Source organism: Solanum verrucosum, unplaced genomic scaffold (assembly GCF_900185275.1).
Source record: "Solanum verrucosum unplaced genomic scaffold, falcon-dt-bn FXZP01000121.1, whole genome shotgun sequence".
NCBI classification, from domain to species: Eukaryota; Viridiplantae; Streptophyta; class Magnoliopsida; order Solanales; family Solanaceae; genus Solanum; species Solanum verrucosum.
The window spans coordinates 1,102,211-1,116,207 of NW_026020509.1; the positions used below are offsets into that span (position 1 = coordinate 1,102,211).

The 13,997-nt window shown below is 34.2% G+C and overlaps 1 protein-coding gene across 1 annotated transcript; it reads right to left on the reverse strand.

Annotated features, from left to right (window-relative positions):
- Positions 1–2,469: 2,469 nt before the first annotated feature.
- LOC125809595 (glyceraldehyde-3-phosphate dehydrogenase, cytosolic) lies at positions 2,470–6,324 on the reverse strand. Its single transcript, XM_049489189.1, has 11 exons — positions 6,251–6,324; positions 6,103–6,126; positions 5,879–5,979; positions 4,863–4,978; positions 4,676–4,775; positions 3,986–4,132; positions 3,839–3,899; positions 3,524–3,764; positions 3,193–3,276; positions 2,904–2,993; positions 2,470–2,760 (listed from the first exon to the last, which is right to left on the reverse strand). Exons 1-11 carry the CDS (start codon positions 6,252–6,254, stop codon positions 2,715–2,717), a joined length of 1,014 nt encoding a protein of 337 aa, XP_049345146.1. The 5' UTR covers positions 6,255–6,324; the 3' UTR covers positions 2,470–2,714.
- Positions 6,325–13,997: the final 7,673 nt, after the last annotated feature.

Consider the following 13,997-nt stretch of genomic DNA (forward strand, 5'->3'; position numbering starts at 1 on the left):
AGGAACACGGGCCCATCTACATAGTTCAATGATAAATATCGGGAATGGAAGTGATATATGTCTCTTATTGGCCCTTATGGACATCTCCTGCTCAATCAACAATCCCATATTTAGCATCTGGCGAGAAATGATAGACCTTAAGTATGCTGCATTCGGGTGTCGCAAAATGAATTTATTTTCTGATGGCATAATAGTGCTGGTGATGAACCCGAACCAGTATCTTGTAGCCACGTTCAAGTCCTTCTCTATCTGGGCACATACCTCTATACATCTCAGGGTGGCATCAGATATAAGGGGTGCCAACAAACCCTTTAGGTCCTTCAATGTGTTCTTCAGGATCAGATCGATGTATTGGTGCATAAAATCATAAGTGCACCCAGAGCAATATTAATGTTAGAACTATCGTACTTCACTTTCTTGCCTCAGACTATCACAGAATCAATTGGCTTGAACATGCTGGCCTTCTTCTTCCCACTACGGACCAGCTCGCTATAGGCCGAATAAAACTCCCCGACCCAATTGGGAATGTAGTATAACACCCCGTAGCTTAAGAAAGGAACCTAACCAATATCCAGAACAAGCAGTGTCACCCCGAGGGCTAACCACACCTAATGGATGGATCCACGATCCACGGTCCATGGTCCACGGTCCATCAGTGTGGTCTCGTGGGTTAAGGGCTGGGAGGTTATTTTAGGGACTTAAGGGTCTTTTCCAGTTTTCATTAAATTGAAGTTTTGTCATTTTGCCTTCATCTAGACAACCTATATAAGTATTTGTACCCCGAAATTAAACCCATTTAGTTCATTCTCTCAAATTCCAAAAGAAAACCTAAAACCCCTCTCAAATATTCTCTCTCTAGAAGTTGGAAGAGGAGGAAGCTAGGTCAACATTAAGTCTCCAATCTTCATGATTTTGTGGGAAATTGGACTAAGGTATCATAGCTCTTCATCCATTGACATTTTCGATCCATGGAGTCTCCTAGAATTTCCCCAATTTGATGAAGAATTCCGCAATTTAGCTAGGGTTTCTTCCAATGTTGAGGATTATGTTGATCATGGATCCAATTGAGTGGATTGTGATTGTTTATGATAGAATTAGTATAATTACATGTTATTAGATTGAAATTACATGTATCCATGCCTATACTAATTAATTAGCTAACATAACTATTGTTTAAATTAATTACCGCTCGCAACTTAATTTTAGCTGTAATTACGTCGCTTATACATATACAAATACAAATTATACACATGCATATACAATTATATGACAAATATACAAATAAAATTAGCCTCTCTCCACTCTTTGCCCTCTCTCGCTCGCCTCTCCACCCTCTCCCAATCTCGCTCCTCTCTCTCTTCCCTCTCCTAATCTCGCTCGCCAAATATACAAATACATATGTTACCAATTACATATATACAATTATCTGACAGATATATGTATACAATTCGTCTCTCTCCACTATCTGCCCTCTCTCGCTCGCCTCTCTCCTCCATCTCCCAATCGCGCTCACCAGATATACAAATACATATGTATATCAGTTACATATATACAATTATTTGACAGATATACATATACAATTCGTCTCTCTCCACTCTATGCCCTCTCTCCTCCCTCTCCCAATCTCGCTCGTCTCTCTCCTCCCTCTAACATGTAGTTACGAATCGTAATTAGCAAACTATAGTTATGGAGCATAATTAAGTTATTTTTGAATGGCTATATGCGAAATTTTTCCTAAAAAAATTCTTTTTAATGATTATATATAACATATCAAATTTTAAAAAATATTTTGGGCTAACACTAATTAACTCAATTCCTAGTGAGTTGATCTAATAAATGAACGAATCACTTGAGGGCATTGGGCGGGATTTTTACACCCCTAATCACTGCTGTAATGGACTCAAAAAGTTGCGAGAACATCATGCAGGTATACCATCAAGGGACACCTAATGGTATACTCTTTAATCTAATCCTTCTGATACGAGAAGATGCATTTGTACTTTATTTTCAATCACTACTTCCATCATCCTTGAGCCGAGAATTTATCGAAAATCTCTCCACCTTCCAATATGGGAGTAAGCTCCATGTATACATTATTCTCCCCAAACCCACCACCCCCGCGTGTGGTATATGTTGTTGTACTCCCGTCATCAGATCTCCCCTCCTTCATTTCTTTCTACACGAGCACTTGCTCAAGGTGGAATACTTCCTCCCATTGCAAATTCCATAGCATCAAACAGAAAGTGAAGGTACCAACTTTAGTGATATTCTACTTTTCTCAATATCACTTTCATCAAGCACCAGGCTGTGGCCCTGTGTCGTACCACTTTATAATTGGCTTTTTGAAGGCTCGGAAAGGCACCTGACAACCCCTTTATTACAATTGGCCCAGTATTCCTTTTTGTTTTTATCATCTTTTTTTGTGGTTGATTTTGTGGGGGGGGGGAAGGGGGCAGTGAGAAAGATAAGTGCGGGTCCAACGTTATTATACATTGATAGCAAGACAAAACAACATATCCAGATAGTTTTTGCAGACACATTTGAAAATTGGGGAAAACAACAATCCAATAAGAGACCCCAAATGAAAATACAATAGTAAACAGACAGCCACCTTCAAACTCGTTAAACAGCTTCTCATTTTACTTTATTCTAAACTGCTTTTTTCCTCTTCTAAATAAGCTCAGTAACGCACCATCATACTCGGAACTGCCACTTTACTGGACTGATGCCATGTGCTTAATCAAGTCCACCACTCGTGTGCTGCAATCACAGCAAGGAAAAACATTAGCAGCAGACCACAAACCATTTAAGTGCTGCCTAACACAGTTCTTGTAAAGGAGAATGCTAAAAGAAGGGTCTACAGCAGCTCTGAATTTAAAGAGAAGTAACTTTTTAAGATTTACCTGTAGCCCATTTCGTTGTCATACCAAGAAACAAGCTTCACAAAGCTCTTGCTCAAAGCAATTCCAGCCTTGGCGTCAAAGATACTTGATCTGCAAATTATTTTAATTTGAATTACAAATCAGTCAAATTAACACTTCGGCTCTCTAGTCTGGTTCACGCAGGGTCAGTACAGAGGGAATTTACAGGAAAAAATGCATTAGGCAGAAGTGATAGACATTTGTTGTTTTGAGTGAGTTATTTTCATTCAGAAACATAATATGGAACATAACTTCAAAAATCCATCCTCACCTGTTGTCCCCAATAAAGTCTGTAGATACCACGTCATCTTCAGTGTAACCAAGAATTCCCTTTAATTTTCCTTCAGACTCCTCCCTAATGAAATGCCAAAGCAAAAAAACAGATTAATATAAACGAGCAGCTATTAAAACAAGTTGAGTCACCCTAAGGCCTTTTCTACTATTTCACCCAGCGGCCAGCACTATTACTCCTTTTTTAGCATGTATTTTGCATTCATGGAAACCTGTAGCGTATACTTGCCCAAATTGAATGAAGCACAAAACTTTTTGTATTTTTTACAGGGAAGGGGGAATGGGTAAAGGAGTAAAGTGCACAGACTTACTTGATAGCAGCCTTGATTTCATCATAGGTGGCTTCTTTCTCCAACCTCACTGTGAGATCAACCACAGAGACATCGACCGTTGGAACTCGGAAAGACATTCCTGTTAACTTTCCATTCAATGATGGTAGCACCTTTCCAACAGCCTTTGCAGCTCCAGTGCTGCTGGGGATAATGTTGAATGATGCAGCTCTTCCTCCCCTCCAGTCCTTAGCTGATGGTCCATCAACAGTTTTCTGGGTGGCTGTTATAAAATAACTACTTAGTACTCAAGCTACAGAAGCTGTATTAACTTCTAATGCATAAAGCAATACTTACCGGTTATGGAGTGAACTGTAGTCATAAGACCCTCAACAATTCCAAACCTGTCATGAATAACCTGCAAAGTCACAACAGAAATCATTTAAATTCACATATAGGCTCAAATACTAAAATGAAGAACAGGGCAAGAAACAAAAAGGGAACCTTTGCCAGAGGTGCAAGGCAGTTAGTAGTACAGCTAGCATTAGAAACGACGTTGAGGTCTGGCTTGTATTCCTTTTCATTGACACCAACAACAAACATCGGTGCATCCTTGCTAGGAGCAGAAATGACTACTTTCTTAGCACCACCCTGGTAATAACAACAACCAAAAAATTTAAGCAGGTACTTAACACCAACTATTCAATGCAGGTAATCAAGCTAATGTGCAAGGAAATATGTGATAACCATATCAATCCAAGTAGTCAACATTCAAACATCATGGCATTAGCATCAATTTGCATTTTAAAAAAACTCATATAGAGGCAATACAAACAACGTACTCTAACACCTAGACTCTTGTAGAGAAAATCAACAGAGATGTTTTAAATTGCTTCAAGATGACAGCATATTCTGTCCTTACGTTTCCACAAAAGTTTGATTGGACAGGAAAAGAAAACAAAAGTACATGAGTAAAGCCTCAGAATTGCACCTTCACTAACAAATGCATACATAAGCATGTATAAAAGCTAAAATGACAACAAAGTTCGCTACATGGTTTCAGGCACCAAGTGTTCAGGCCATGGGGGATTATATGTTGGAGCGTCAAACTATGTATTATGAAAAATCATAGTCATATTAACTACAAACAGTAAGCCAAATTAAGAACCGCTCTAGTTCTTTAGGATCACAAACCTTCAAGTGGGCAGCAGCCTTGTCTTTATCAGTGAAGACTCCAGTTGACTCCACGATGTACTCTGCTCCAGCCTCAGCCCATGGGATCTCCTCTGGGTTTCTTCAGACATCCATACAATAAGTCCAATCAAGAGAAATTCTAATGCAGTTTTTCGTATGATAATGAAAAGCTGGAGACATAATTTACCTTATGCCAAATACAGTAACAGGCTTCTCACCAAAGAGAAGAGTCTTCTCATCCTTAACCTTAAGCTCATTGTTCTTCCATTGACCATGAACACTGTCATACTTAAACATGTATGTCTGCAACAAGCATCATATACAATACCCATCAACTTAACCCCTCAAAAAAGAACAGTAAACTTACACATGACCATGTATGTCTGCAACAATCATCATATACAATTCCCATCAACTTAAACCCCCAGAAACCAACAGATTTACTGATATTGTTACTACTCAATTTCACTATGTGAATTTCGCAAAACATAAATAAAGGAAAAGAGTTGTATTTGACCCAACACTTCAGGAAAGTGAAGAACTAAGAAACAGAAAAAGAAAAAAGAATTGAAAGGTCAAAAACACACCCCTTATTTTATGACCGAAGTGCACTGGCCATCAAAAACAGACTTAAAAGTATCCCGATTTTTTGAGTTTCCTACCTGAACTATCATGTGTGAATTTACTACTTGAACTATCACCAAACGTTTATCAAAACACACATGAACTATGAGTTGCTCACTTTTCCTACCTGAAATTTCAGGTATGAAACTCAAACAATGATAGTTCATGTGTTTTGAAAACATTTTGTGATAGTATCCGACATGCTAAATGTTTATCGAAACACACCTGAACTATGAGTTGTTCACTTCTCCTGCCTAAAATTTCAGGTATTTAACTCAAACAATGATAGTTCATGTGTGTTTTGATAACATTTTGAGACTCACACACCTGATAGTTCAGGTAGAAAACTCAAAAAACTCAAAAAACTTGGATACTTTTAGGTGTATTTTTTACTGTTAACTCAAAAAAAAAATCATGGTAATTAACTATCAATGTGAAAATAGTCTAATTTTGATAAAATTGTCTAAATACTAATGCACAATTTAATGAACTAAATGTACTAACATATGATCAACCCAAACTAGAGTGACATTAAAGCATAATCCATAGTTTATTAACTATCATTAATTGCAATGTTACCATGTATTCCACGGTGATGAAGGGGTCGTTAACAGCAACGAGCTCAACATCATCTCTTTGTAGAGCCACTCTGGCCACCAATCGGCCAATTCTTCCAAAACCTACATGCCAAACAACATTCGAAACTCAATCTTGGCCAAAACCACAAAGTAATTTCATAAAAGTAGAGCAAAACACACTAAATTTACAAATTCAAACGAGAAAAAAAACAACAGATTATATACCATTGATTCCGATCTTAATCTTGCCTGCAAAAAATTACAAAGAAGATATGGAAAAAACGGAATTAGTCAAAGTCTGTGAACTGAAACGTAAGATACTTGCAAAAAAAAAATTGAAGAAAAAGTACAAAAAAGATAACTGATAATATACCCATGATTTTTTTGTGAACTGAGAAGGAAAATGGAGTTCGTTTTAATTGGAGAGGTTTTTGTGAAATGAAGTGGAAAGCCAGTGGAGGGGTTTAATAGAAGTGGCTAGTATGGGAGACCGGGAGAGCCGGTAAGTAATGCGATTCCACTTTATTAATTGTCTCAATTCTAATTAATGGAATAATTTCAGATATTTCCAAATAACGATCACTATAAAGAATTTATAATTACTCTTTTTATCCAATAATAGTTGTTCACTATACTAAAAATAGATGTTCAATAAAATTTATTCATTTTATGAAATTTATGAATAATTTTACATTTAATTCCTAATTTACTTTTATCATTAATTATAGTCATTTTTCAATACTATTGTTGGACAGAGGAAATACAATAGATGATAAATATATTTCATCTGATAGTTGTAATAAAAACACCAAAGTTCTAGTAACTACTTAATATGTTGCCTAATAGGTCCGTCGAAAACAACATAACGATATCTACTTATCATTTCATAGTCTAATTCTAATATACACTATTTTTAACTACATTTATTATTCAATCATTTACATCAAGAATATAATATATGATATTTACATAAAATGGCCTAAAATACTTTTGAACTATTGAAATTGATATAAAAATATCATTCATTAACCTATTGGCTCCATAGTACCTGTGATGTTAATCTTTATGGCCCTATAATACTCTTATTACAAACGACCGCCATTAGCAAATATAATTATAATTCTCATTTAATTGTTATCCTGAATCACTAATTTAAAAATAAATAATGACCTTATAAGAATAACAATTAACAAATATTTACTGAAATGTGTTTCACGGGTATCAAAATGGGTGTCAGGACATAAAAATATAAAATTTGAAGAAAAAAATAGTATCTCAAAAAAATTGAAAAATAATATTTTAAAATTTGAATTTTGTTTGGATATGAATATAAATTGAAGCTATTTTTAAAAAAGAAAAGGGTCTGAAAAATACTTCAATTTTGGCCGAAATTATTGTTACGATATCAAACTTTATAGAGGACCTTTTACCCCTGCACTATTTAATAGTATATTTTAAAGGTATATATATGTGCCCATGTGAACACATTACTATTTAAAATGATGAAATATTTATGATGTCCACGTAGACACATATATACCTTTAAAATATACTATTAAATAGTACATGGATAAAAGGTCATCAAAGTTTGGTATCGTAACAGCAATTTCGATCAAAATTGAAGTATTTTTCAAACTCTTTCCCTTTTTAAAATTTAAAAACTAATTTAAATTAAAAATATTTTTCAATTTTGGCAAAAAACGAAATTTCAATATTCAACTTTCAGCAAGAAAAGAATTCCTAAAATAATATTCTAAAATAAAAATATGTATGATGAAAAGTTTGAAGGGGAACTGGGAATTCAGTTGACAGTACGGATGGTAAGTTGTAGAAGGAAGGCGAAAATCTAGTTTTTTATCTGGATGGGATCACGGAATTTGAAAAGGAGTATTTTCTAGAAGAGAAGAAAAAAATGGAGAAGTATAAGAAAAAATGTGTGGGGGCTGTGCGTTGGGGGGCGGTTAGGTGCCCCACGATGGCGAAGTTGAAAACAGACTCCCACTCACTCAATCTCCTGCCCCTTGATTTGTGTGTCCATCCAACTACATCTAAGGCCAACTCATACAAACAAAATTGGTTAGGAGAGAGAGCCCCCTCCAAATTTTTTATATTCATTCATAATATTTGTTATTTCATAAAATTAATACATAAATTATAATATATTTTTTATTTTATCCTTGTGAGTTATTAGCGTTAAAAATATATATTTGACTAACATAGAAAAATTAAGTGATTAATTCATGTTTATTGGTCAAATTAATTAATCAAAATAAATTAATTCATAATCATTAATTAAAAACTTGACTTCCAAAAAAATTTAAATAAAGATAGAATAGTAAACTTATTTAGTTTCTTAATACAAGTGAAATCTACAATGATAACATATAAATAGGAACGGAGGGAACATGTATTATGCGATTTGAATATAATCGGGAGTTCATCTTATGAAAGGTGGTTCAGTCAACCGCTAATCCCAATTCCTCCATCAGAAAATTTTGATCTGGAGATCATTCTTGGTGCTCGAATCAAAGGGGACGGCCTAACCCAGGTTCAGAAGGAGAGAAAAGAAAACAACTATATGTTGTAGTCGAATGGCATCTTCGCAGATACTGCGCTTCAAAGTATCAAAAAGGTTTCCTTTTTGAAAGATCGAAAAAAGGAAGATTTTTTGTATTTTGCACAACATTTTTCTATTAGGAAATTGAACAGGACTCAGACTTCAAATATTGGGTGGAAAATAAAAATAAAAAACTCATATGGACAATTTCTACACCTTTTAGGTTTAAATTTAGAACATTTTTCCGTTGTTTAACAGTAAATTTGCCCATTTTCACTTGTTAAAATGGTTCACGTGTTAGAAATTTTATGTTATAAGTTAATAAGGACATTTCTAAGTCAAATTAGTAATGATAACGGTATATTTAAACCCAACTATTAAAAAAAAAAGAAACCCAACTATGTAAATTTAAATCATTTCATAAAGTTTAAAGAGAAAAATGACAAATATACCTCCGAACTATTGTAAATGGTTTGCAAATACCTCTGTCATACTTTTAGGACATTGGTGTCTCTGTCGTCCAAAAACTAGATCATATATACCCTTTATACTAACGGAAATACACGTGTCATAATCTTATCCACCGACCCAACATTTATTAAATATCAAATTGACGGATAAGATTGTGTCACATGTCCCTATTTAGTCTTCCGTTAAAGTGAAGGGCATAAATGCTCTAATTTTTGGACGGCAGGGGCACTAATGTTCCAAAAATATAACGGAGAATATCTGCATACCATTTACGATAATTTGAAAATTTTATCCTTTTTCCCAAGTTTAAATGCAAATTTAGACCTTTTTGCTTTTGTACATATAAAAAGATTATTTCTATCCACATAGATGACACCAGCTATAAAGACTCATCAAGATGTATCATGAACTCATGACCCATGATTCACAGGTCCTAAAACAGTTTTTCTACTTGGGTTGAAAAATAATCAAAGAAATATTGGACTTTCTGGGCCTAAAGGTTATCGAACTTGATTGATTTTGGTCCGGATGCAACACAGCCCATAAAGATCTATTGAAAATGGCTTTTCCCCACCACCATTGGATCATAGGCCCAAAACTCTTGGTTGGTTTGATTGAATCATCAGGCTCCAACACAAAACGTACAAAAACTTAAATAATTGGAAAAATTACGCGACTAACCAAACATATACTAGTTAATTATTTAATATAATTATAGTTTGAAGAAATTACTTTTCACCACTAACATATAATCATATTTACTTGGGCCATATCCAGAATTTGTATAATTCGGTTCCTAATTGTATAAATTCATAATTTGTATATGCTTACCCTAACTATTTGTTTATCATGTTTGTATATGATTTGTTGATACATTTGATTTGTATAAGTTATAAAAAAAATTCCTAAACGTATAGATACAGAATCTGTATATACTTACCTTGTTTGTATATTGATCATGAAATATACAAATGGAAATATTTATAGCAAATGAAACTATAAATATAAGAGTAATTAGGCAATTTGTATCTAAGAAGACTTATTAAATTTGATTTCTTTGCTATTTATGAAATTTCCTCAGAAATAATTTCACTATTTGGGAGAATATGACAAAATCCAGTATGTATGATAGGACAAAATCCTTTCCAACTTCCAGTATGTATCTTAGTTGTCTCTTGTAAAACAAGTGGGAGTACAAATTTAGTAAGTATTAACACACATAGGCAAATAACGATTCAGATTTTTAAGTTTATAATTTTTATTACGATCTCAAGTTAATATACAACAACGAAGGTCAAAAACATATATTAAATTTAATACATATATAGAAGCTTTGCAAGTTATTAAATTCACGTGAATTCATAAGCTACATGTTAGATCTGCCTTCGCACATGAGTCTTATTTCTAAGTATTAAAATTTGATGGAAAACAATTGAGTGGTCCAAACTATAGAAATAGAAATATCCATCAATCATCAAGATTTATAAGGGTCAGAGGAGAAAGAATAGTTGTTGATAAAATGGCCAACAACCCATTTTCTTGAATCATGACCCAAGAATAATGGGTTCATGCACTCAAACCCCATTCCTTGTCTCTCTTTCACATGCAACAAAACTATTTGGTCCTCCATGTTTTATACATTTAATTTGTCTTTACATCATTTATGACCATGTTTGATGTGTAAATATACATAGAATCTAGTCACCAACAAGGGATGTGCTGAAGTGGTAACTTGTAAGTGTTTCATCCTTAATCAGAGGTCTTAGGTTCGAGTTCCTTTGATAGGATAAAAAATGACCTTTGTTAAAGAGAGTTTTGCGCCATAACGTAAAATTTCCTGGCACAAATCTGGTCATAATATTGTTATAACATAAATTTGTTGAAACAAGAAGTTCAACTCTGTTTAATTATTTTTGTTATGTGTGTATAGATATCATATGCATTTCATTTTCATAGAAGAAAACTTGGACATGGAGAAGAGGCTCAGCTGAGGATAAGGACGAGGATGAAGAACTACAGTAGTGGAACATGCCCACATGCCCTTGCACATGATATTTCATGAACTACTTGCATAACCAAAACAATTAAAAAAATATTTTTTTTTTAAAAAAAAAGATGAAAGAGGGGTAAATGTAAGATTTTATAATATACTAGTAATAAATATATGCTAATCACATCTTCATACCCCCCACATTTTTTTTATTTTAAAAAGTAAACTGACTTTGTGTGTTTGTTTCCATGCATACTGTAAGGACATATAATTAGTTCTATACAATGCATGTTGTAACATCTCACAAATTGAAATAACTAGGAATAAGCTAAGAATTAGAAATAATGAAAATCTAGAAATTTGTTCAAGTTAAGTTAAGAATGAGTTTTGGGTCAACTTCAAACGACCATAACTCCTAGCTCAGGATGATTTAGGTGTGTTTCCAGATACTGTAGGAAAGATCGTTGAATTAACTTTCTAACGCCGCCAAGTTTACTTGATTCCGAGTTTGTATGAGTGAGATATGCCCATTGAAAGTTGGGTTGTTCGAATAAGAAAAGGCCAATCCGGATTTTGAAAGGGTAGTTTGTTCTTTTCCATACCCAACTTAATTAATTCGTTTTTGGTAATATTTTTAAGGTCTAAACTGATAGTATCCAGTTTATGCTTCGGAAAAAATAGAGTTATGGTTTTTGGAGAAAGAGCGCAAGAGAAGAGGAGAAAGGAGAAGAAAAGCTCAAGATTCGCCAAGATTGTGCGATTTGGTTGTGGATTTCGCCAAGGATTTAATCCTACAAGGTATGTGAGACTTTCATAGAGTTGGGTTCGTTCACCCACGCGCCAAACATGTTTAGTTCAGTGAAATTCGTTCTAAAAAGGTTTAAAGTTTGATGTTCTTGATGTGTATTCTTGAAATTGATGTCGTTCTTGAATTGGGCTGATATTGGGAAGTTTTGAGATCTTTACGTCGAGTTTTAGAGTTGCTTTGAGTTAAGTTCTTGGGTACAAATGATGGGTATCTGAATCTAAAGAGAATTTGAGAAAAATAGTCGAGTTTAGGCGAATTGAGACTGGAAAACGAAAAAGGAAAAAGTCGGGTGAATCTGGGCAGTGGGGCCGCGTCGCGGACCTGCCCCTTAGATTCGAGAAAAAGCTCTTCGCGTCGCGGAGCGGTCATGGACTGTTCTGCCTCAAAAATTATTTTCACAATCAAAAATTTAAATACATCTTCACGTCGCGAACCTACTTTCAGACAATTCTCATGTTTAGCCATCTAAAATCATTCATAAACATCATGATATCTTTCCTATCACAAATCATAATCATTGAATCCATAATTCAATTCAAGGAAAGCTAAGGGCTCGTTTGGTGTGAGGTATAATAACAAATAGTCCCGGGATTAAATTATAGTACCGCTTATTTTGTTGTTTGGTTGGCAAGTTCGGGATAACTTATCCCGGGATTAATAATTAGTACCGGGATAAGTTATCCCTCTCCTTGGGTGGTATAGTAATCCCGGGATAACTTATCCCGGGATAAAATAGGTAAATGACAAAAATGTCTCTTTCAACCCTTTTGTTATATCACTTTTTACATTAATGAAGGGCATTTTTGTAAACAAATAAATTGTTCTTAAAATTTATTATTTTGAATACAACAAACCAAACACTCAATAAAAAATAATCCCAACACAACTTATCCCATCATAACTAATCCCAACATAACTTATCCCAACATAACTTATCCCATCATAACTCATTTTCAAACCAAACGACCCCTAAGAGTCAAGCCAAGAGAGTTAAAAGTCAAGTCAAAGAAAGTTAAGAGTCAAGTCAAGAGAAGTCAAGAGTCAAGTTAAGAGAAAGTCATAAAGTTTTTCAAAAGTCTTTTACAAACGTTTTAACATTGTTTTAAGACTTAAGTTTTAAGTTGAGTAAAGAGTAAAGATTGAAGTCATTTATTTAAAAGAGTATATTGGACTATGTATTCCCAAAGAGTAATGTTTTCACATTTAAACAAGAAAGGAAACTGAGATTTCCAAAAGAGCTTTTGAGCTAGTTTTCAGTAAAGAGTAAGAGTAAAGTTCATTCTTCAAAGATTATACGGGAACTAAGTATTCCCAAAAGTTAAAATGTTTTCACATTGAATAAGAAAGGAAACTAAGATTTTCAAGAGAGCTTTTAAGCCAAGTTTTTGAGTAATTATCTCAAACCAAAGAAAGAGTTTTGTTTTTACAAACATATGAGCTAAAGTATATTTTGGGAGTAGTATTGAGCACCGATATGGGGACGAGTTTGAATTTAGATAACTCACGTCTCCATAAACCATGTAGTCATCATGGGTAGTAAAAGATCATACTTTTTAGATGAATCCTTAAGTGTTTTTTAGCATAGACTAGTGGATCCACTTAGTTAAGGCGTTCTATATGACGGCAAAGTATAAGACAGTTCTGGCAGCGTGGGCAAGACGTTGTATCACCACTTAGGCTCATAGTGGTGGTTGTCGGTTAGAGAAACTCCCACAGAAACTATATTATTTTCTTATATGAGTAAAGTTGAGTTTGTTATTGCATTTTCTTTAACGAAATAAGTTGTTTTTCTACTGTTTTAAAGGCTTTCTATATATTGTATGTGTTTTATTGCTTTATATTGAGTTAAGTTATTCAGGAGTTGAGTAAAGCCAATGTAAGTGTTTCTTTTAGATTATTTTCAAGCTTAAGTTATGTTTAGCATTCCAACTCGCATACTCGTACATTCAATGTACTGATGCCAGTTGGCCTGCATCGTCTTATGATGCAAACACAGGTAACTAGGATCAGCATCCAGCGCCTCGTTGATCCAGTTGAGCACTCAGAGTCAGTTGGTGAGCCTTCCCGGAGGATCTTTTTTATTGCTTTCAGTATTTTAGTTCATTAGGATGTCGTGGGTTAGAGGCTTCATAGACAGAGTTAGTTGATGTTAGTTCATGAGTCTTTACTTTCCCTTTTCAGTTAAGTTGAGACTTGAGTTGCCATTTTGGCTAGTGAATGTTCTTTATACTTTTTAAGTTATTTATTGAGCAGTTCAGTTTACTTTTTAAAGTATTTTATCTTGAGTAAAGTCT